This window comes from Rhipicephalus sanguineus, chromosome 2 (assembly GCF_013339695.2).
Source record: "Rhipicephalus sanguineus isolate Rsan-2018 chromosome 2, BIME_Rsan_1.4, whole genome shotgun sequence".
NCBI classification, from domain to species: domain Eukaryota; kingdom Metazoa; phylum Arthropoda; class Arachnida; order Ixodida; family Ixodidae; genus Rhipicephalus; species Rhipicephalus sanguineus.
Window position 1 is genome coordinate 46,165,791 of NC_051177.1, and position 19,760 is coordinate 46,185,550.

The 19,760-nt window shown below is 46.8% G+C and overlaps 2 protein-coding genes across 2 annotated transcripts in view; one reads left to right on the top strand and one right to left on the bottom strand.

Annotated features, from left to right (window-relative positions):
- The first annotated feature begins 293 nt into the window (after window positions 1-293).
- LOC119382864 (FK506-binding protein 2) lies at window positions 294-7,234 on the top strand. Its single transcript, XM_037650751.2, has 3 exons — window positions 294-588; window positions 4,267-4,543; window positions 6,086-7,234. Exons 1-3 carry the CDS (start codon window positions 401-403, stop codon window positions 6,251-6,253), a joined length of 633 nt encoding a protein of 210 aa, XP_037506679.1. The 5' UTR covers window positions 294-400; the 3' UTR covers window positions 6,254-7,234.
- A 256-nt stretch (window positions 7,235-7,490) lies between these two features.
- The window catches only part of LOC119382863 (prolyl endopeptidase), a 65,214-nt gene continuing 52,944 nt past the window's right edge, over window positions 7,491-19,760 (bottom strand). Inside the window, exons 15-19 of the mRNA XM_037650750.2 lie at window positions 19,354-19,449; window positions 17,809-17,910; window positions 12,258-12,417; window positions 8,315-8,383; window positions 7,491-7,678 (exon numbers count right to left, since the gene is read on the bottom strand). Coding sequence (XP_037506678.1) covers window positions 7,613-7,678; window positions 8,315-8,383; window positions 12,258-12,417; window positions 17,809-17,910; window positions 19,354-19,449 — 493 coding nt within the window. The 3' untranslated portion in view covers window positions 7,491-7,612. The remainder of the gene's footprint in view (window positions 7,679-8,314; window positions 8,384-12,257; window positions 12,418-17,808; window positions 17,911-19,353; window positions 19,450-19,760) is intronic.

The window sequence follows — 19,760 nt, forward strand, 5'->3', positions numbered from 1 at the left end:
TTGGTCTACCCCCTGTACATCGCTCGTTGTATGTTCGCTTTCTTTTCGGTTCTTTGTTCCCCTCCAAGTTTTTGCCCCATGTTCTAGTGTATTTGTAGCACTAGAACGCAACGAGTCCGCACCGCACCTAGTTGCATAACATGCACCCCCAAGAGCACATCAAGGATTTTAGAATTTCGAAAATACGTTTCTTCCTTCCTCCAGGGTGCAACGCGTGCACAGCTTTTTCTCCACATCTAGCGCGGAAAGTCCGCGGAGGTCTGGCCACCGTGGCATCGTAGCAGACGTGGCTTTTTCGTCGTCCGCCGTCCACTGCAGCGTGGCCGGCTTCAAAAAAAGTTTTGCGTCTGCAGCTGCGTGATCGATCTCGGCATCGTCACACTTTTCAAAGAGGAGCGCGATGAGGTGCCTCGCGATACTAATCGCTGTCGCCGTTTGCGCGCAGCCTGCCCTGAGTGACGGAGACGGAGAGCTCAAAGTGGAAATCGTCAAGAGTTCCGACAGCTGCAGCCGCAAGAGCAAAAAGGGAGACATTCTGTCGATGCACTACACCGGCACCCTGGTAGACGGCAAGGAGTTTGACTCCAGGTGCGTACCCGCCCATGTGCGCAGATGCCGCCAATTACGAATGCGACTTTTGCGATACTCGAAGGCGCGATCAGCGCGCTTGTTTAGTTCTCTTTAGGAAAAATGAATGGTCTTCGCGTTGCGACTACGCCTTGGAGCATCGCAATGCAGGAGTCGGAGATACTGCAAAAGGCTTGACCGGTCGGTCTAGTTATCTATTTTAACCAATGTAAAGTAACGTTTATATATTGTCGTGGTTTCCGTTAAATTCACAAAATTCCCGCGTGTGCTGGCGATTTCTTTCTTCTTTTTTTTTTTTACATTGCACCACCTTCGATGGCCACCACCACGTTTGTGCCACGTAACTACAATATATAGTTGCCGATACTGCGCGTTTCGTTCAGCGACTATAGCTCCTACGCAACGCTCAGAAAGTTATAGATGTTTCTTTCGCGAAACGAAAGTTGCCATTGTAAAAGGGACCTGCCTCTCGCCGAAAAAAATTTCTTTTTTCTTCGCAGTTTGAAAAAGTGCATCAGAAAGTAACATCTGTACGGGTGCGCCGGTAAAGTCCGAAATTCGAAGTTTGAACTGCAGTCCTTAATCTAAATTTTAATTACGTTCATATATGCTGGAAAGAAAATTTGTTTTATGAGGAATTTTTCTAGCACTACCAAATTCGAAATTTCACTGATCCATATAAGACGTACATTAATTGCCGTAATGATATACATATATGTATAAATAACGTGGCTACAAGGTCAAGAGAGAAGTATATATATGATTCACTCTGTAAAGAGCAACCCGAAAACGGGGGTCCGCTCCGTCAAAGGCACAGGTACTGCTGCACAGGTGGTGCCCACGCGTTTTCTATACAGCTGCGAAATCGCATCTGGCGGGGCCCAAGGTGTTGACGGACAGCTCTACAACGGATCACAAGTCGCGATTCGCGAAAGTAACCTCTTTCAGCTTTATTTTTTTTTTTCTTGAGACTCTCGGCTCAGCCTGCTGGATGAACGCAGCATCGTTCAAATCTTCCGTGCGAAACGTGATGTCAGCAGCCCCGTGTAATTGCTACCCCTGATTAAATTGTTTTACGCATAGAGTGACAGCAGAAATGATCGCCAATAACTATGCGGACATTGAATCGGCTAAAATAGTTCGGGAACACTTTGAAACTGAGTCGTTCTTCAAGTTATCAAAATAATAATAATAATAAGGGACGGACAAAGATTGGCCAATTTCTCCAGTGAAGGGCGTCACAAATACTTCTAGTAGATCATATGCACACGGATTTTAGAGCAAGGGGTGGGCTCGGGCTTTGTCTAACAGCCACTGTGTTGTGCAATGCAAATCTGCTGCGAGCCGTCCAAGCACAAGTGTCTTAAAGAATGAACTTTCTTTCGACGACAGTTTTTGTGCCTAAACCGCAGAAAGCGCACTGAAAGAACACACGCGGCGACTTTCTGGAAGATCCGGATAAGCACCGCCATGTTGGAGACGTTGTAGTACTGCGGTAAGCGCGTGGAAGCCACGTGGAGATGCTGGCGTGGTACTCGATTTTGCATGCAATGTCTAAAAGCTTTAGCAAATTCCGTCCCCTTCTAATCATCTAAGGGGGGCGCCCAAGTATGCCTCATACATTTATCCAGGCTGATGTGTCATTCCAAGATGTCATTCCATATATTGCTGTTAGCGAGCAGATGTCTCCATGGCGGGCGTTGTAAACGTACTGCTACATGCTACACGTTTTCACCGCACCGGAAACCTGGTGTTCGATGAGCGACTACCGCATAAACGAACATCGTGTACGTGCTTTCTTTTGCTACTTTTATATAACTACATCGTTGTTCTTTTGCTGCGCGTGATGTCTGGAATAAGACCAGTCTTGGGCAGTAACTAGTTACTAGTAACGCGTTACCGGTAACTAGTTACTTTTTTCAGTAACTTGTAACTGTAACTAGTTACTTTTAAGTTAGAGGAACTTGTAACTGTAACACTGTTACTTTTTTCGCAGTAACTGTAACGGAAAATACCGTTACAGTTACTTCTGTCTTTATGAAAAATTATCCAACAGCAACACTTTTTCGAACCTCCTTCTTTACCATATATCCTCTCCACCCCTCAACTTTCCAGAATAGGGCTCCCCTCGCAGTTTAGGAGAGGAGGTGACTAAGCGTATTATCTTCCCTGCAGAAGACCGAGGTTGGAGGTCTGTCATTAACGCAACATGTAAATCAATCGTGGTTCAACTGAACAGCCTGCTAAGTTCGCGTCCGTTTTTTTTTTTTTCAGCATATATATCCTTTTCGTCACTTGAGCATCTAGCTATGTTCTTGGTGTACAGGTGGAGGAGCATTAGGATGCCATGTTTATAGTCTCCCTCGTCTGAGGCTCCGAGCTAATCGTGTTTGAAGGGTGGCTAGAAAACAGCAGAACGCGAAACGGCTAAGGCCAGAAATTCCGTGAACTAGCGAAGCGATAGTTTAAGACTTCTTTGTAACTGGTTGTAAAATGTTTACTCCGACTTAATGCAACAATTATTAACAAAATGACAGACGTTTCACCCCCAATGCAGGTGGCATCCTAAAAAAGAAAAAAAAAATGAGCCGAGGTCAACCAGTCCACTAGTCACACATGTCCTTGTAAATGTCCAGTGGGGGGCCGCGGCTGTTTTTGCAAGCCGCGGTGGATGAACCACGATTCCAGGAGTTGCTTTCCCCCAACTTTCGTTCACAAACCGGCGTCGTCGCATTGTTTAGGTCAAAGCTATGACCTGTCATCCAGCAGTGCTCAACAAGCTCGGTCTTAGAACGCGTTGCATGGGTTGCTTTAGCGACATTCCGCATGAGTTCTTTAGGCCTCGTTGATCATTTCCTGCCCGTTTCGCCGATCCCCGCATCGCACTTTTAGATACCGCCATGATCATCAGGAGGTGTGCAGTCTTAGGATTTCGTGAACACACGTTGTCATGTTCCAAGGTATAATAACGGGACTTAAAAACGGTTTGTATGCCCAGCGGACCGGAAGCTCTCCGAACAGAGTCTGACACACCTTAAACATATGGAGCAGACACAATGGACGTCGTAACCACTCGTGATGCACTCCCCGCTGCTCTTCGCATGCGCTTCTGGGTATAGTTAATAAACGTCTTGGGATATACTGCCGTCGTTCCAGTACATCAACCACGTTTTCCACTTCAAGTAAGAGGCGTTCAAAGTGATTGCTGGTGTTGGGCCCCCTTTTATGTTTCCTTCGTCTAGAGTTTTACGACGTGCAACCCTTAATAAATAAATTCTATAATTTGATTTGTGATCTATTATTTTATACAGTAACGGAAAAGTAACGACGTTACTTTTGCACAGTAACTGTAACAAGTTACTTTCGGAAACTCTGTAACTGTAACAGAGTTACTTTTTTGGCTTAGGTAACTGTAACTGTAACACTGTTACTTTTTACTGGTAACGTGCCCATGACTGAATAAGACGTGGCAATGCTGCCGTCGCATTTGGCGCTGGCAAAATTTCGACGGACGTCGAGCTTCATTTGCTCAAGCGCGAGAACACGCACACAAGGCCGAAAGTTTTCTCAGTTTACTTTGCGAAGATCATATATCAGAGCAGCTGTCTGCTCTATTTGTCCGCGTCGGCATGCCCCGCTGTTCACACAAGCGTCTAATCTGGAACGTTCCGTGTGCAGCCGACAGCGGGGCGAGCCGTTCCGCTTCCAGATCGGCCTGGGCCAGGTGATCAAGGGTTGGGACCAGGGCCTGCTCGACATGTGCGTGGGCGACAAGCGAAAGCTGACCGTACCCCCGTCACTGGGATACGGAGACGCCGGCGCCGGCGACCGCATCCCGCCCGGCGCCACGCTAGTCTTTGAGACCGAACTCACCAAGATCGAGGACGGCCCGCCGCCCGTCAACGTCTTCAAGCAGATCGACAGCGACCAGGACGAACAGCTGACGCGCGAAGAGGCGAGTGACCTAACAAAATTCGTTGCTGGGTTAGTTGGCCCATAATCGTAAATACTGGGTAGCGTGGATTCGACACAGGGCAGAGAAAAAAGATTTGCAGGACAAGCGCTTATTGTCCGGTGCATCATTGTTCGTTCTATGTCCTGTGTCGAATCCGCGCTATCCAGTATTTAAGACGTACCATTCGTCGTTTTACGAGCCCCAAGAAACCGTGCCGACTGAGATTTTTAAGTGCTGGGAAAATAGAAAACAAGTAGTCGAGCAGGCGCGGAGTAGTTAAGAGAGATACCGATTGGCGGGCAGCGCGAGCTAGAGAGGTATTATCGGTCAAACACCTTGAGGGATACTGTATCAGCTTCGCGAGACTCGGGACATGTCAGCGTCCGCTACACCAGCGTTCCGGACACCTTGACCACGTGGTCACACCCCTGCTAATACGGTTATCCCAATAGCAACACCCATTAAAGGGGCCCTGCAACACTTCTGAGCATGGACAGAAAACGCTGCCGATCGGTAGTCGAGGCTCCTGAGAGCATGTGAGCCAAGCATTATAGCGCGCGCCCGCGGCCTGGAATTTACAATTAATTCTCAATCAGCTAGAAACCGCTCGCTTTTCTCTCGACAAATGATGCCATAATCCAAAATGGCCGCGTCATAAACACGAAGTCCACTGCCATTGGCTGATTTGAGCATCGTGAGCTCCATAGTTACCGCGGCCGCCGCGTGCCCGATCGCGTTCACACTGAAAGTAAGCACCGGGTTTGGAGAAAGAAAAAAGGAAAGAAAGCACTCAAGGTCTTGACACGCTTACGAATGGACTTAACTTCATGTCCCTTGTCAATCCCCCCCTGCGTAGCTTTCAACGCGCTCGCTGGTACGAAAGGAGTGAGAAAGTGCTTAAAGCATGCGACAAATGCCTGCAACTCCGCTCGTACTTGACGGATTCTAAAACCTTTTGCGGCAGTCGATTCTCGAGGCAATAAGCTCCTTTAATGACGTCATTCGATAATTACTTAGAAAAGCGTTGCAAGGCCTCTAATAGATTTTAAAATAGGGTACCCACGGTTTGCATACGCTATCCCTTGCGTTTGCTACCACTGTGCACGCATCATACGCTATGCTCTTGGGTACCCACTTTAAGTGACAAAAATAGCGTATTCTGCCCAACAAACACTTTCTCTGCAAACCCTATTCTAAAGCTGCCTAATATCAAAGGGTACCTTTGCATATGGCAATGGCCATAGGAGCCACAAACACGTCATGATGCCATGTTTCATCCGCTCTGGACACAAGCTCACTATCTCTTCAGCTTTGAGGGAAAGGGGAGGAGGCTAGGCAGTAGAGAAAGGAAGAGCGATCACTGAAACTACGCCTTTGCGGGAAGGGAGAAAAATGCGTTGAGAAAGTGTAAATTCAAACATGGCCGCACTGCAACGCTAGTAGCCCGGTCAAAGACAACGTGCGGAAGGGGCACTTGCACATCCGATACCACCTCCGCCAGCCATCCCTCATAAGCTGGACGTGTGTTGTATTTCCTTGCAGATCAGTAAATACCTGAAGGAGCAGCTCCCAGCCGCACAGGCTGCCGGACTCAAGGACCTGCCAGACACGGACAAAATGGTCGAAGAGATCTTCCAACATGAGGACAAGGATCGCGATGGCGTCATCTCCAGGGAGGAGTTCAGTGGACCCAAGCACGACGAGCTCTAATTGCGTCTTCCTTGAAACTATCTGTCTTAATTGAGTGGGAACACGGGACACAACATCAGCATGCAGCATCCACATCTGGGGTGCCCATTTCTCACACTGCATGTGCACTTCAGACTGGGCGTTCAATGCCAAAGTCTATTTCACGATTCACTAGTGCCTCACGCACCACTGTATGTGCCAACCAAAAACTTATGTCGAAAAAACAAAGATCAACAACAAATCGTGTGGCAGCTATAGCTGCAACCATTGCTCAGTTTTGTACTCGCGTGAAAAAATACCTCTTCCCGATATTTGAGCACTTTCTTACTTTATGACCACATGTTGATTAGTGGCAACAGGAAAGTTGCAGCAAAAAGGAGACGCACTCGCACAGGCATAATTCAAAGGTGCAGATGCTATTGGTGACATCATTCAACAATCTTTAATGAAAGCATGCACTGCTTTCTTTGCAATAATTCTTACTGCATTCTTCATCACCTATTTGACGATGCAAAAATGTTATCACTACTGCATGTACGTTCTGGTGTACCAGCAAAACACCTGTGCTAGTTAGCCTCCTATGTGGATTATGTGAATTTCTCTATATAATGTAAAGTTATACAGTATCGTGCAATGTTAAAAATGCTCTCCTTAAGGCGTGCACAGTGTGCACAGCTTGAAAACGCAGTGAAAATTTAGTTTGGTGCTATTTTGCCCACTGTTGCAATATTGTTAAAGTATTTACATTACCTATTTATCCATTTAGCTTTTTACGAGCAAATTTTATAGAACACCTAATATTGTGGTTGTTTAACAAATGGAACAAATCGTAACGCTGCAATTTTATGAGAAACAAATATCCGGTAATCGAGTATGCGTCTTTTATGTAATTTCTTCTTTAGCACGTATTTATTGCTGTTTATGACACTTGTGTTTTCGTACGTGTACCGCATGACTCCAAGTCCACAATTGTGTTAAACTTCTCAAGAAGGGTCTTTTTGTCAATAAACTATTTCAAAGAAAAGTTGCAAAAAGGTCTGAATTATTACCACGCTCGTAATAACGTGGATGACATCGAAACCTACTGGTCAACATTTTTATGCACACTCGGTATCAGGGCTCTAGGCAATCAGTGCACACCCAAGATGATACGATTAAAGGCGATCGGACTTTGAATACTGCTCTGTGTCCAGCTGGGTGCAAAAATAACGCTGAAAAACTAAAGCATCAATCAGCATAGTCAAGGAAGCACAACAGGTTGGCAAAACCTTGAGCAGCTCTATAATTTCTCACAGCAAGGAGGCTGATGGTGATTTCACACCAGTAAAAAATAAAAAATAAAAAATGCATTTGGCAAGAAGACCAGCAAGTCCATGGCACCTAGTCCTTGAATTCCAAGTTCAGGCAATTCACCACAAAGCTGTATGTATCTGTCAGTTCATCAATCTGGGAAAGAAAGAAAGAAAAAGAAGGAATGCACAGTTATGCAAGTGCACAGTAATGCAGTTGAAGAAGCTAGCCTGAGCCAATTAGTACACTTATGTGTCTTCATGGGAAAAAAAAAAAAAAATGCTAGTTTGTTTTTCAGATGCCAAAATTATGAGGTCATTGCGATGCAAGCTGTGGTGGGTTCAGTTGTACAGTGCAACCAAATGTTTCGCTGTGCACTGTCGTATTAATAGATTGTTTCTGGACAAAGTCACCAAGCTGAGACAACCGAAACTGCACATTTTAGCGCTAAGTGATAACCACGAATTGTTCAAAATTTTGTTTCTTTCAAGTTTCGACTGAGCCAAGATGTGGTCTTAATTATTTCCACTATCACCACAGCATACATACAGTCAAAGGTGAGAATGTGCAATGAAAAAACTGCAGATTTTCAAAAATTGTGCCATATCTCTAACGGCGTCATAACTCTGTGCTTGGCCTTGGGAAACAGCTACAACGCACACAGACGGCATGTTAAGAAACCTCTTTGGAAATAGCACTTAGTGTCATATGCCACGATAATGAAAGATGGCACTACGAAGTTAGCCATACCGCTTTCCAAGTTTCTGCAGCTACAAGTATTTTAATGCTTACCACTTTGGATATGGGCTTTCCATGCCCATGGCCAGCTTTGGTGTCAATGTGGATCAAAAGAGGGTTTGTCTGCACAGAGAAGGGCAAAACAGATGCACATGGGAGATTTATTACAATTTTATGTGCGAGAGCATATGGTAGCACACAACCCCGCAGTTTGTGAACAGTGAAAGGGGTGTCCTGGCTTAAAGGGGCCCCGCAACACTTTTTCAGCAAGGTCAGAAAACGCTGCCGATTGATAGTCGAGGCTCCCGAGAACACGCGAGCCAAACATTACAGCGCAGCACACGGCCTGGGATTTGCAATAAATTCTCAGTCAGCTAAAAATTGCTTTTTCTCTTGACAAATGATGCTATTTACTCAAAACCACTGTGTCATTGACTTAAGTTCTATGCCATTGACTGATTTGAACATGGCGCGCTCGGTAGGTACTGCGGCCGCCGCGGGAGGTCGCCACTTGCCTGCACGCGTAATTGCATTTGAAAGGACACCATGCATTCGGAAAAAAAAAGCTGCACGTTTGAAGGAAAAAAAAGCTGCTCAAGGTCACGAGGCACGCATGACGTACCTTCTTCCCCCATGCCATCCCTCCCTGCTTAGCTTCCGGCGCTTTCGTCGGGACGAGGGAAGAGAGGAAGCAATTACAGCTCACGACAAATCTTTGGAACTCTGCTCGTACTGGACGGATTCTTAAAATTCTTGCGGTGGTCAATTCGTGAGGCAATAAGCTCCTTTAGTGAAGCCATTCCATGGCTACTTGGAAAAGTGTTGCAGGGCCCCTTAAACGTATTCACTCGCAAGCTGCGTATCAGCACAGGTTAATGTTGATGAAATCATAAGTATTGGCTAATGTAAGCTACCTGCTGTTATAACAGCAACATTGTCTTTATTCAATCCAAGTACAATGATATTGCTGTCGCACAGAGACAATAAAATATACAGAAATAAAATCTTGATGACCATGGTACATATTCCCACCAAAATGCATTAGAATAAAGCAGGAGACTAAGACGGGCCTTTTCCTGCACCGAAAACTGCAAATGATGTCATGAAGTTTCTGGGACAACATGACGGAAACACCGTTGTTTCCAAGGAAGCTTGGAAATCCCTCTAGCCACTCTTACTGCAAAGATGACACTGGCGATACTGTTTGATACAGGGCATGTTTATTCAAACAGCTGCCACCTAAGCGTCACCAAGTGTACCGAAACCTTGTGGGTATTTCAAGAGGTGCTACGACTTTACACTACCGATTCCACAATCCGTGAAAGCTCTACCCTCTATGTTCTATACATGTGACATTGTTCTATGCTCTATGAGACACTGGCTGTATTCCACTAACATTTGCAGTAGGGAATATCTCCACCGACATCTGCAGCTGCACTATGGGTATGTTCCCCCATCCCCACGTTGCAATGTTTCTGCTGTGCCTTTCGTTCAATTTGTTTCCGCTTCTTTTACCAGTGATAACAATGTACAGTCAATTCCGGATATATCAAACTCGGATATATCGAATTATTGGCTATATCGAACAGTTGAGAAATCCCCTTGAATTTCTCATGCAAAAGTATAGGGCTGGTGAACAGGTATATCGAACTCCCGCACAGCGAAACATCCGATATATCGAACGCTGCGTCGCGCCAAACTCCAGGGAGTGCATTTTTCCTAACAAGTGTTGGTCATTTTCGGCCGCGTTCTGCCAAGTTCCGATCACTCTTCGCGCGCAGGTGACAAGGCGGTGTCGTTGCATTACGTTGATCTGGTTGGTTGCGCAGTGCTTGTGAGTGCACCGGCTTGTTGATGCGCGATCTGTAGGTTGTAACGCGCGTGCATAGTGTTTTTCAAAGGGGCCGATTGCCAAAGGCACCAAAATGAGATGAATGCGGAGATACTTGGCAGCCTCGTCGCAATGTTCGCAGTCCCTTCTCTGTTTGCGCACGATGGCATGTGGGCCCGAAAAGCATGGCCTTCGTGATCGGCAACGTCGTGACGTATTTTTGGCGTTTTCGTTTATAAAACACATCTTGGAGGCTACGCTTTTTCTTGTTTTTGCACCAAAGCAGCGGCTGCTTGCTACAAAGCTACAAGCGCTACAAGTGCCATCGCCATCGCCAAGATGCCAGCGGTCGGGATTTCTTCCTTTGTTGTTTGTGGGCTGCGCCGCTGCGTTGTCTCTTGCGGCTTGAGGATTCGTGTACTTCTCGCTTTGTTCTTGACAAATCCTCATTCGGGAGTCGAACTAAACATTGACCCACTCGCAGTGATAAAATGTTGACTGGTGCTTGGAACGATGTCAAGCAAAGCACCGTCATGAACTGTTTCCTTGCGGGCTTTGGTGCCAGGTGACAACTTTAGGTGCGTCATGACTTCTGACAACGGCGTACGGTGCCTCAGTGAATTTTGCGACATAGCATTTCCGGGCGCTCTCTTGGACGGGAGTAGAGCAAATGACTTCATCAGTGCAGATGACAACGTCGATGTTTCTGACTGCATCGTTGCCGGTGCTGCGGAAGCGGACCCGTACGGTTATGAAGATGTCAACGCCGCTGTCAAACAATCGCTTATCGCGCTCCAGAGCTTGCATCGGCGTTCAGCGTCAGTCACCGCTGTTGTGGCCGATGGTCCTGAATTTGCTTATTTGGAAAGCTTCAACTATATTTAGGATGACTTGATGAACTTGACGGCGCGCAAGGAGCAAGACAAGTTTAGGGACTATTTTCATGCGAAATAAAGTGCGGTAACTTGCAAAAGAAGTTGCCACCTTATTTAGCATACTAGTTGTGAGCAAATCATCATGTTAGTGCTTGTTACGAATTCCGGAAACTGTTTCGAGACCTGCAATGCATTAATATGAGCCTTAAATATGCACATTTTATATTTCGAATTATCGATATATCGAACTATTTCGCGATCCCCTTCGAGTTCGATATATCCGGGATCGACTGTACTACAGTAGAACCCTGCTGTTAGGTTCCCAGGTGCTGTGTTTTCCTGGCTCTTACATTGCTTTCAGCCGGCCCCAGCATAGCTACCACAGGATCCAATGCATTGGAAACCCCACCATTACGACGCAACTGTGGGACCATTCCCGCATTGTACATTGCGAGCCGGCCCTCCAAGACAGCCCGGGCGACCATGTTGACTTTTCGAACGTGGCTTGGTTTGGTCCGCTTGGTGGCTTAACGATCGAATTGGCCGCTAGAAGCGGTGAGGTATCTATGATGCCTTTTTATCTACTGCCACCAGAAACACGGCCTCCGAGATATGTATTTTTCATATGGTGTCTACGACGTGTTTGGGTGCTAAAAATTGGCTTTGATGCATTCAACAAAAGTACGGACTTGGAGATTAGTTTTTGTTGCCCAGAGTCAGTTTGCGTGGATTGGGTGCCAGGGTGGACTCATCGCTATTGTTATTGTAGGAAATGATTTTCCTGGATTTGTTGCGGAGATTTGCGTGCAGTGACACTGCCAAAAGCCACACGGCACTGCAGGTGCTTGATAGACGCCTTGTACTGATCGGGCGTGACAAAATGAGCAAGGCAACGCTGCACAATTTCTTCAAAATTGTGTGCTTCTCGCCACTACTCTAATTTTTCATTTTTTTCCTGTTTCTCAGCACTTACGTTTCCCAGCTTGTAATGTTTTTTTTTTCCCGGTCTCGTGAAAAACGTATCAGCAGGGTTCTACTGTATTCAGTTCAGCTTGGTTGATCTTATTGTTAATGTGCCTTTCGCACTGAATTCTAACAAGCATTACTTGTAAAATTCACAATTAGAATTCAACTGCTTCAATACAGAAAGTCTATGAAGGTCTACAGAAACAACAAAACGACTTTCATAAGGGGCATTATTACAGCATACTTGTTTTTTAAAGAAGAAAAATGGTGCGTTAGAGTAAAGTAAATGCGGCAGACTGTCTGACATGCCACGCTATGCCCGTACCTGCTTGTTGGAGTTCCCATGAATGTGTTGTAGCTGAGCAATGAACTTGAGCGAGTGGCACGGAACGACACGGTCGTCGTGGTCGGCAGTCAGCAGCAGTATGCACGGGTACTGCACCTCATCGCCCATCGCAGCTGGGATGTTATGCAAAGGTGAATACCTGAAGCCAGGACGAGAAAAGTTGAAGAATTATTTCCTAGATGCCGATATGCTACCGCATTGCAGAGACAAGCATTTGAAGACTTCATGGCATTTTCCCAGTCCCAAAGCATAATATGTAGGAAAGCAGAGGTGCTACACACAAATAATTAAACGTGAGAAAATCGTGTGACAGCATTGAGACTCCAAACAACCAAGCAAGAGCATCTACTTTTCTGCGAAATCCCGCCAGAACAACATAACATCATTAGAATAGAAGCTTGAGAGAGTTGGTAGAGATTCATACTTGTCAATGTGTGCACATCACAATGTTTGGACGACACACGAAAGAAGTAGACAAGACAGGTGCCTGTCCCGTCTACTCCTTTCATCTTTCGTCTGAACATTGTGAAGTATGAACAATAAGTCAGCTACATTGAGAGAAGCAACGTCCATGCATGACCAATATGCTGCGCACTAGAGGGGCACTGACGTGACATCGCAATGCTGTAACTAATAAGAGGTTGACTCTCCTAGATTTGATTTCACATCACGATACTGTTGAATTTCCCGTGCTCATCCCACAAGAAGAAGAAGAAAAAATTGGCCGCGTATCTGCGTGCTTCGCTGCAAATGTCGTGTAAAGACGATAGAAGAGGCGCTGTGTGAGATATGGACGCCATCTGGCAATACGTCGGGAAACATGAGTGCTGTGTTGCGTGCTGGTAGTCCCGGCGCAGCAGCAGGCGAAGACCGGCGGTGACCAACGCGACAGGCGGGGACGCCAGCCAGCCCGAAAACGCGGTTTGGTGCGAAGCGCTGAAGCAGAGAAACGTCCACACTCAACGAGTACTCTCCACACACTCTTTTACTTACACGTCGCCTGGGTAAAACAGGAACGCCAGAGCGGCGCCCACAACCGGCAGCCTGAAGGCCGCCCACAACGCTGCTTTTTCATTTTTTAAATATTTTTTTTTCACCTTCTTGGCCTTCTCAAAACTAAAGTTTTTCAACACCAACCCATGGCATTCGTACAGTGCAATACAGAACCGAAACCGAAACACAACAATGAGCTCGTGCGAAGGGCACGGAGGAAGGCTAATTTCAGCGCAGTCGCATTTTCAGCTTTGTTGAAACAGCGCTCACTAGACGACGACGAAGTAAAAGAAGGCGCAGGACAGGCGCTGCCTGTCCTGTGCCTTCTTTTACTTCGTCGTCGTCTAGTGAGCGCTGTTTCAACAAAGATGAATGCATACCAACTCGCTCAAGCTTCCATTCTTATGCATTTTCAGCGCAGCTTAAGAAACTAGGGTCCTTAAAATTACGTATGTATGCATTTTCTATTAAAGGAACACGCCACCTAATACTTACCTAGTGATGTTGCACCTCAGATATGCATGATATTTACTTTTTGATCGACAACGTTCACAAGTATGAACAGCCGTACCAGTTCAAGACGGCTGGCCCTTGGGAAAGTGGTTCAACTTTGGCCGAGTGGCTGAATCAAGGGACGTGCCGACAAACAGAAAGACAGACAGACAGACAGAAAGACAGACCAAAATTTCTGCGTTTAAGTTCCCCAAGAAAGACTATAGTCTTTAAAACAGCATGTGGCTGTGCTCGTGAGCTCGTTCTAACCAGGAACAAAGGAGCCATCTTTACGTTCTGGGCTCATGCGGACGCTAATAAACGTATGTATGAGCTTCTAAGTCTGTGTTGGCTGTTATTTGTGCCTCATATTTTACATTTGGTGTCGAAACCCAGGAGGTGACAGCCGGGAGCTACCGTCAAGGGACATCGCTGGTGGCTACCGACTGGAACAACAGCCACGAACCACGGAGGCCTACCGATCAGCTGACCGCCATGGACAGGCTCAAGATGAAGAAGACCACGCGAAGGGCCCAGAGCACCAAGCTCATCCAAGAGGCAAGTGCCTTACTTGAGTGTGATGACGCGACAGAGCAACAAATTGACTCGATTTATGAGAGGCTGATGAGAAATAACGAGGAGCTAAAGAAGATTAATGATGAGATGGAGAGCCACATAGGTGACAAAGCATTCGAGGCGGAGTACGCTACCGTAATTGAATATGAGGACAACGCGACCCGCATCTTAGTCGAGCTCGAGAGCAAACGCCGCCAGCATAGCGAAACATCTGCAGTTGCGTCGCCTATCGAAGTTCGTGACATGCCGGCGGTGAGTGGACCTGCTGAAAGGCCAGGAGCCAAGTTACCGAAGCTGACGATTAATTCTTTCGCTGGTGACTTGTGCAAAAGGAACGAGTTCTGGGAGCAATACGATCAGGTCATCAACCAGAACGGCAATCTTACAACTAGCAACAAATTTAACTACCTGAGGCTGTTCTTGAAAGGAGATGCAGCGGCAGCTATAGCGGGGCTTCCTACCACCGAAACATGTTACGAAGACGCGTTAGACATTCTGAAAAGACGTTTCGGCAACAAAAAGCGCTTGGAGCAGGAGTATTTCTTAAGACTTCGAAGGCTTACTCCTGTGCGTTCTTCTAACAAGGTGGCCAAACTCCGCAAGTTATATGACCATGTGCTGATTAATACGCGGGGTCTAGGGGCACTTGGTGTCAGCAAGTCGTCCTTCTCATCAATGCTATGCGACGTTCTGCTGAGGGCATTGCCACATGACATCGTCGTAGCATATCATCGATCCTGCGCGACACAACCTGAAAGCTCCAACAACGTTCAGCATGACCCAGAACTCGAGCATCTTCTTCACTTTGTCTCTACTGAACTGGAGAGCCTCGAAAAACGTGACTATGGGGAACAGAAAGGATGCGACGAGGCGGCTTATCCTAGAGACGAGAGCAGTCACTTTCACAGCGCGACCCCCAACGTCATCGGTGCTTCACAACCAAGCTTCAAAGCCATCTTCGGATACGGGCTGCACCTTTTCCAAGTCTACGCAACATTTGACGGAGTCCTGCCGTAGAGACCTACCGCAAAGAAGCTTCTCTCCGCCGACATGCGGTGCTTTCGATGCAAGGTCATCGAGCAAGGGATTGCAGGCGTAGAATTGCATGCTCGGGCTGCGAAGGTCATCATGCATCCAGTATGTGCGACCCAGAGAAGCTGAGCCGAAGAGCGCGGGAAGACGTCAAAGGCAGCAGTACGACCGTATGTGCAGCTACAACCAAGAACAACGCAAGGGGTGACCCTCTGACCTGAGTGCTCCTACAAACTTTCTGCGCATGGGCAGTGACTGATTATTTGGGTCGCTATGTCAGAGGCGTGTTCGATGGAGGAAGTGAACGCACATTCGTAACCGAAGCACTTTCAAGGCGTTTGAAGTTGAAGTGTCTTGGCTTTGCTACTATAGCAATCAACACTTTCGCTAACATCAGCAGCTGCACACCGAAAAGACTCTCAGTGTAGAGCCTCACCTTCGAAGTCAACATTCCGACATGGAAGTCGCACTGAGAGCCATTGCGATACCCCACATTTGCCAAGACATCTCAGACAGCACGATGACTTCGGTGTTCATCGCAGAATTCAAGAAAACTGGACACGATATCGCCGATGAGCTGCTCAACTCATCCACTGAGAAAGAAAGCGGGATAAGTGTGCCGATTGGCTCGGACCAGATGTGGACGGTAATAACAGGTGAAATTTACAGACCTGAAAGCGAGGAAAAACTCATTGCCATGAAGTTTGGATGGACATACCAAGGGAGCACCGAACACTGGTCGTCAAAGGCAGTTGACTCTCGAGTTATGGTATGCGTGTTAAAGACTCAAGTAGAGCTTGGTGAAGAGTTAATCCAGTCATTTAGGGAACTAGAGAGTATAAGCATATCTGATATCGGAAACAAGGAAATTGAGATGAGCTCAACTATGGAACACTTCAAGGAAACAATAGAAATGCGGGGAGACAAATACGAAGTGTCATTGCCCTGGAAAACTGGATTTGAACTATGTAACAACAAGAAAGTCGCCACTACCAGACTACAGAAACTTTTGAGGTGCTTATCCAGCAAAGATGGTTTTCTTCAAACTTACGACGCCACGATCTGTGACTACCTACTAGACGGACATGCAGAAGTAGTAAAGGATACACCTCGAAATCCGGCGAAGGTTTACTACATGCCACATAAAGAAGTGATCCGGGAACAAGCACTGACAACAAAGGTGCGAGTCGTTTTCGACGCATCGTCAAGGGCACAAGGATGCAAGTCGCTCAACGAGTGCTTAGAGAATGGCGACAACTTATACCAGGACCTCGTAAAGATATTGCTACGCTTTGGAACGCACCCCATTGCCATAATGGCAGATATCGAGAAGGCCTTTCTTCAGATTTCGATAAAAGAAGAGGACAGAGATGCCTTTTGATTTCTGTGGTTAGAAGAAGGCGATGTCGCTGAGTTCCTACAGAAGCAAGTGCAGGAATGGAGGATGACCGGAGTATCTTTTGGAGCGACATGCAGCCCATTTCTGCTGATGGCAACCATTCTTCATCACATAAGAAGAGCGCCACCAAGTATGACCTCGACCACGAAGACCTTGGGCGAATCGTTCTACGTTGACAACTTAGTGACAGGAGCTGATATGTAACGATGAAGCTGCCAAGTTTTGTAAAAAGGTGCAACAGCTCATGCTCTCTACAGGCATGAATCTTCGCAAGCGGACGACAAACTCCAAAGAGCTTATGAACTTGTTGGAAGGCGAGCACCGATCAACCAGCCAAGAGATGGTTGTACTTCATGAAGCTTCAGTAAAAGTACTTGGAATTGCCTGGAGTCCCCAGAGCGATGAATTCAGTTTCTCAATGGCAAATCTTCTTGCTTTTATTAAAGCAAAATCAGACATGAAAAGGTTTGTTCTGCAAGCAGAGTCAAGAGTGTTCGGACCCGATGGGATTCATTGCGCCATACACGGTGTCTGTATGAATACCGTTTCATAAAATCTGGACCTGCGGAATTAACTGGGACAAGTGTTTGCCTCAAGATTTACGAGAAGAATGGCAGGACTGGGTGAACCAGTTGACAAAGCTTCAGTCCATTAGGGTACCACACTACATCAACAGCAATGGAGGGAAGCTGCCCCACGAACTAGAACTGCACGTTTTTTGTGATGCAGGTGCGTTAGCATACGGCACAAGAACGATTTTTTAACAACCGAGAGTGACTTTGCAGCAAGCAGTTTGACCACAGACTTCATTATTACAGAAATATTATAAAATGATTCAATGTGTTCACACTACTCCACGTGTCAAGCCACCAGTGCTCAGATTTCGACTGAATTTGGTACCTAGTACCAAATGAATGAATGCACCAGAAGGTTCAAGCTATGTTGAGACGAAGCAGTAATCAATGTCCCTATGTGAGGATTGCAGTAGGCACCGTAGACATTTCTAGCAGACAAACGGCTATAAAGAATTTTACTGACCTGTACAGGTAATTGAACATTTTTTCTTCGTCTGAGCTGCCATAGTCTGACGTCCATGCATAGCCAATGGTAAACTTGTGGAAACGTAGCATGTCCAGCACTCTGCATGAAAGAAGAATGAGGGAATAAGGCATGAACCTAAGCACAAACTCGAGTAAAGGGCTGAGCTCCAATCCCCTTGGGTGCTTTGCTAATCAGCAACCATAACTGAGGTATTAATCAATGTACACGTTTGTGCCACTAACAGGTACTTTTAGCTTTACGCCAAAAGTGATTTCCATCATCTGTGACAATCTTAGTTACCATAATGAGTATGTCATGCCATCATACTAGTACGTTGAAAAAGGATTCAGTTTTAATGCAGATGTGTACGTGGAGGTGCTTGATGCCGTTGTAAAGCCCTGGATACAAGTTGTGTCAAAGGAAAACTTCACGTATTTAAAGGGGTCATGAACCACTTTTCCAAGTAATGATCTAATGGCCTCGGTATCGGAGTGTACTGCCTCCCGAATCGATTGCCGCAAAAATTTCTCGAATCCGTCAAGAATCAGCGGAGTTACGGGGGTTTGGCGCACGCTCCCAGCGCTTTCTCTCTTTTCTCGTGCCGACGAGCGCACTGGAAGCTAGACAGGGAGGGATGGCATGGGGGAAAGAAGTTACGCCAGCGCGCGTCATGAAACGCGATCGCTCTCCCGCTGTGATTCGCTTGCGCGAGTGCGGCTACCGTGTACTGAGGAGGGCGCCGGCGAGTGACGGCACCCCGCGGCAAGAAGCGCATCTGATCCGAACGCCGCTCTCGATTTACGTCGGCTATCGGCCAATAAGCGTGCTATGTCTCTGCGACGTACAGCGGACAGACGCCCCGCCCACCGACGAGAGTGAGAACCGGCCTCTGTTTGAAAAGAGGGTGCCTGGGGAAACGGCAACTTCGCGCTCCGCTTGTGGCCATTACGCGGCGCGCACGACTGTAATATTTGGCAGAGCAGTTCATAGCCGTGTCAGCTTTCCGCAGGATGTGTTTTTTCAATCAGCCCAAGGGGTGCTTCATGACCCCTTTAAACAAGATTCTGTTCCCGCACATACAAGCCTCACTACCCAGGAGTGGCTATGCACCAGACCATATTGTGCTGAACCTGTGGCCTCCTAGTTCTCCAGAATTATTAAAACCATTCGACTTCTACTATCACTTCTATGTAACATCCATATATGGGCATTAATGAGAGGAAGTCTGACAAGCAGCTACATAAACCCAAATAACTCACTGAAGGCCGACATTGCTGAACTGTCCCCACCATCTTTTAGGAACACTTGATCAAAGCGTGTGCTCGTTTTCAAAGCCAAATTAACAAAAGTAGTTTCGGAGATATTGTCACCTGGGATATGTTTGCAGCACCTCGACTAAGTGCCAGTTCTCAAATACATCGTGCACCTGGTATACATTTCCAGGCCCCCTGGCAATTTCAGCTTTATCAAAGCAATCTCTGTGGAACCCCTGTGCTCTATGGAGCCCAGTTTCAGAACCTGTGCCCCAGAATAGAAACTCACCCTACTTGGCAGATGATGCACTTGAACAAGTCTGGTCGCTGATTGGCACACGCTGCCACCACCAGGCCTCCATTGGAACCACCCTGCACAACAAGCCTGTGCAGGCCAAAGCAACGATTGCTCAAGACAATAATACACAGGCGCAGGCACGTAGGCAAGGGGGGCGATAGAAATTCATCCAGCCTTCTATATTCCCGGGCAACTTTTTTTCTTTTTGCCATGGAAAGACTTTCTTTCGAACAATTAGGCCAAACAGCAACAGGGAGGTGCCCGGGGACGCACGCCTGGGCCATGCTCGCTGGTATGTCTCAATTAGCTATATTAGAGAATTTTAGCGTGCACGACATTCCGGTATAAGCAAAGGCGTCTATGGAATATCGGTATAGCGAGTGCACACCAGCGGAGAA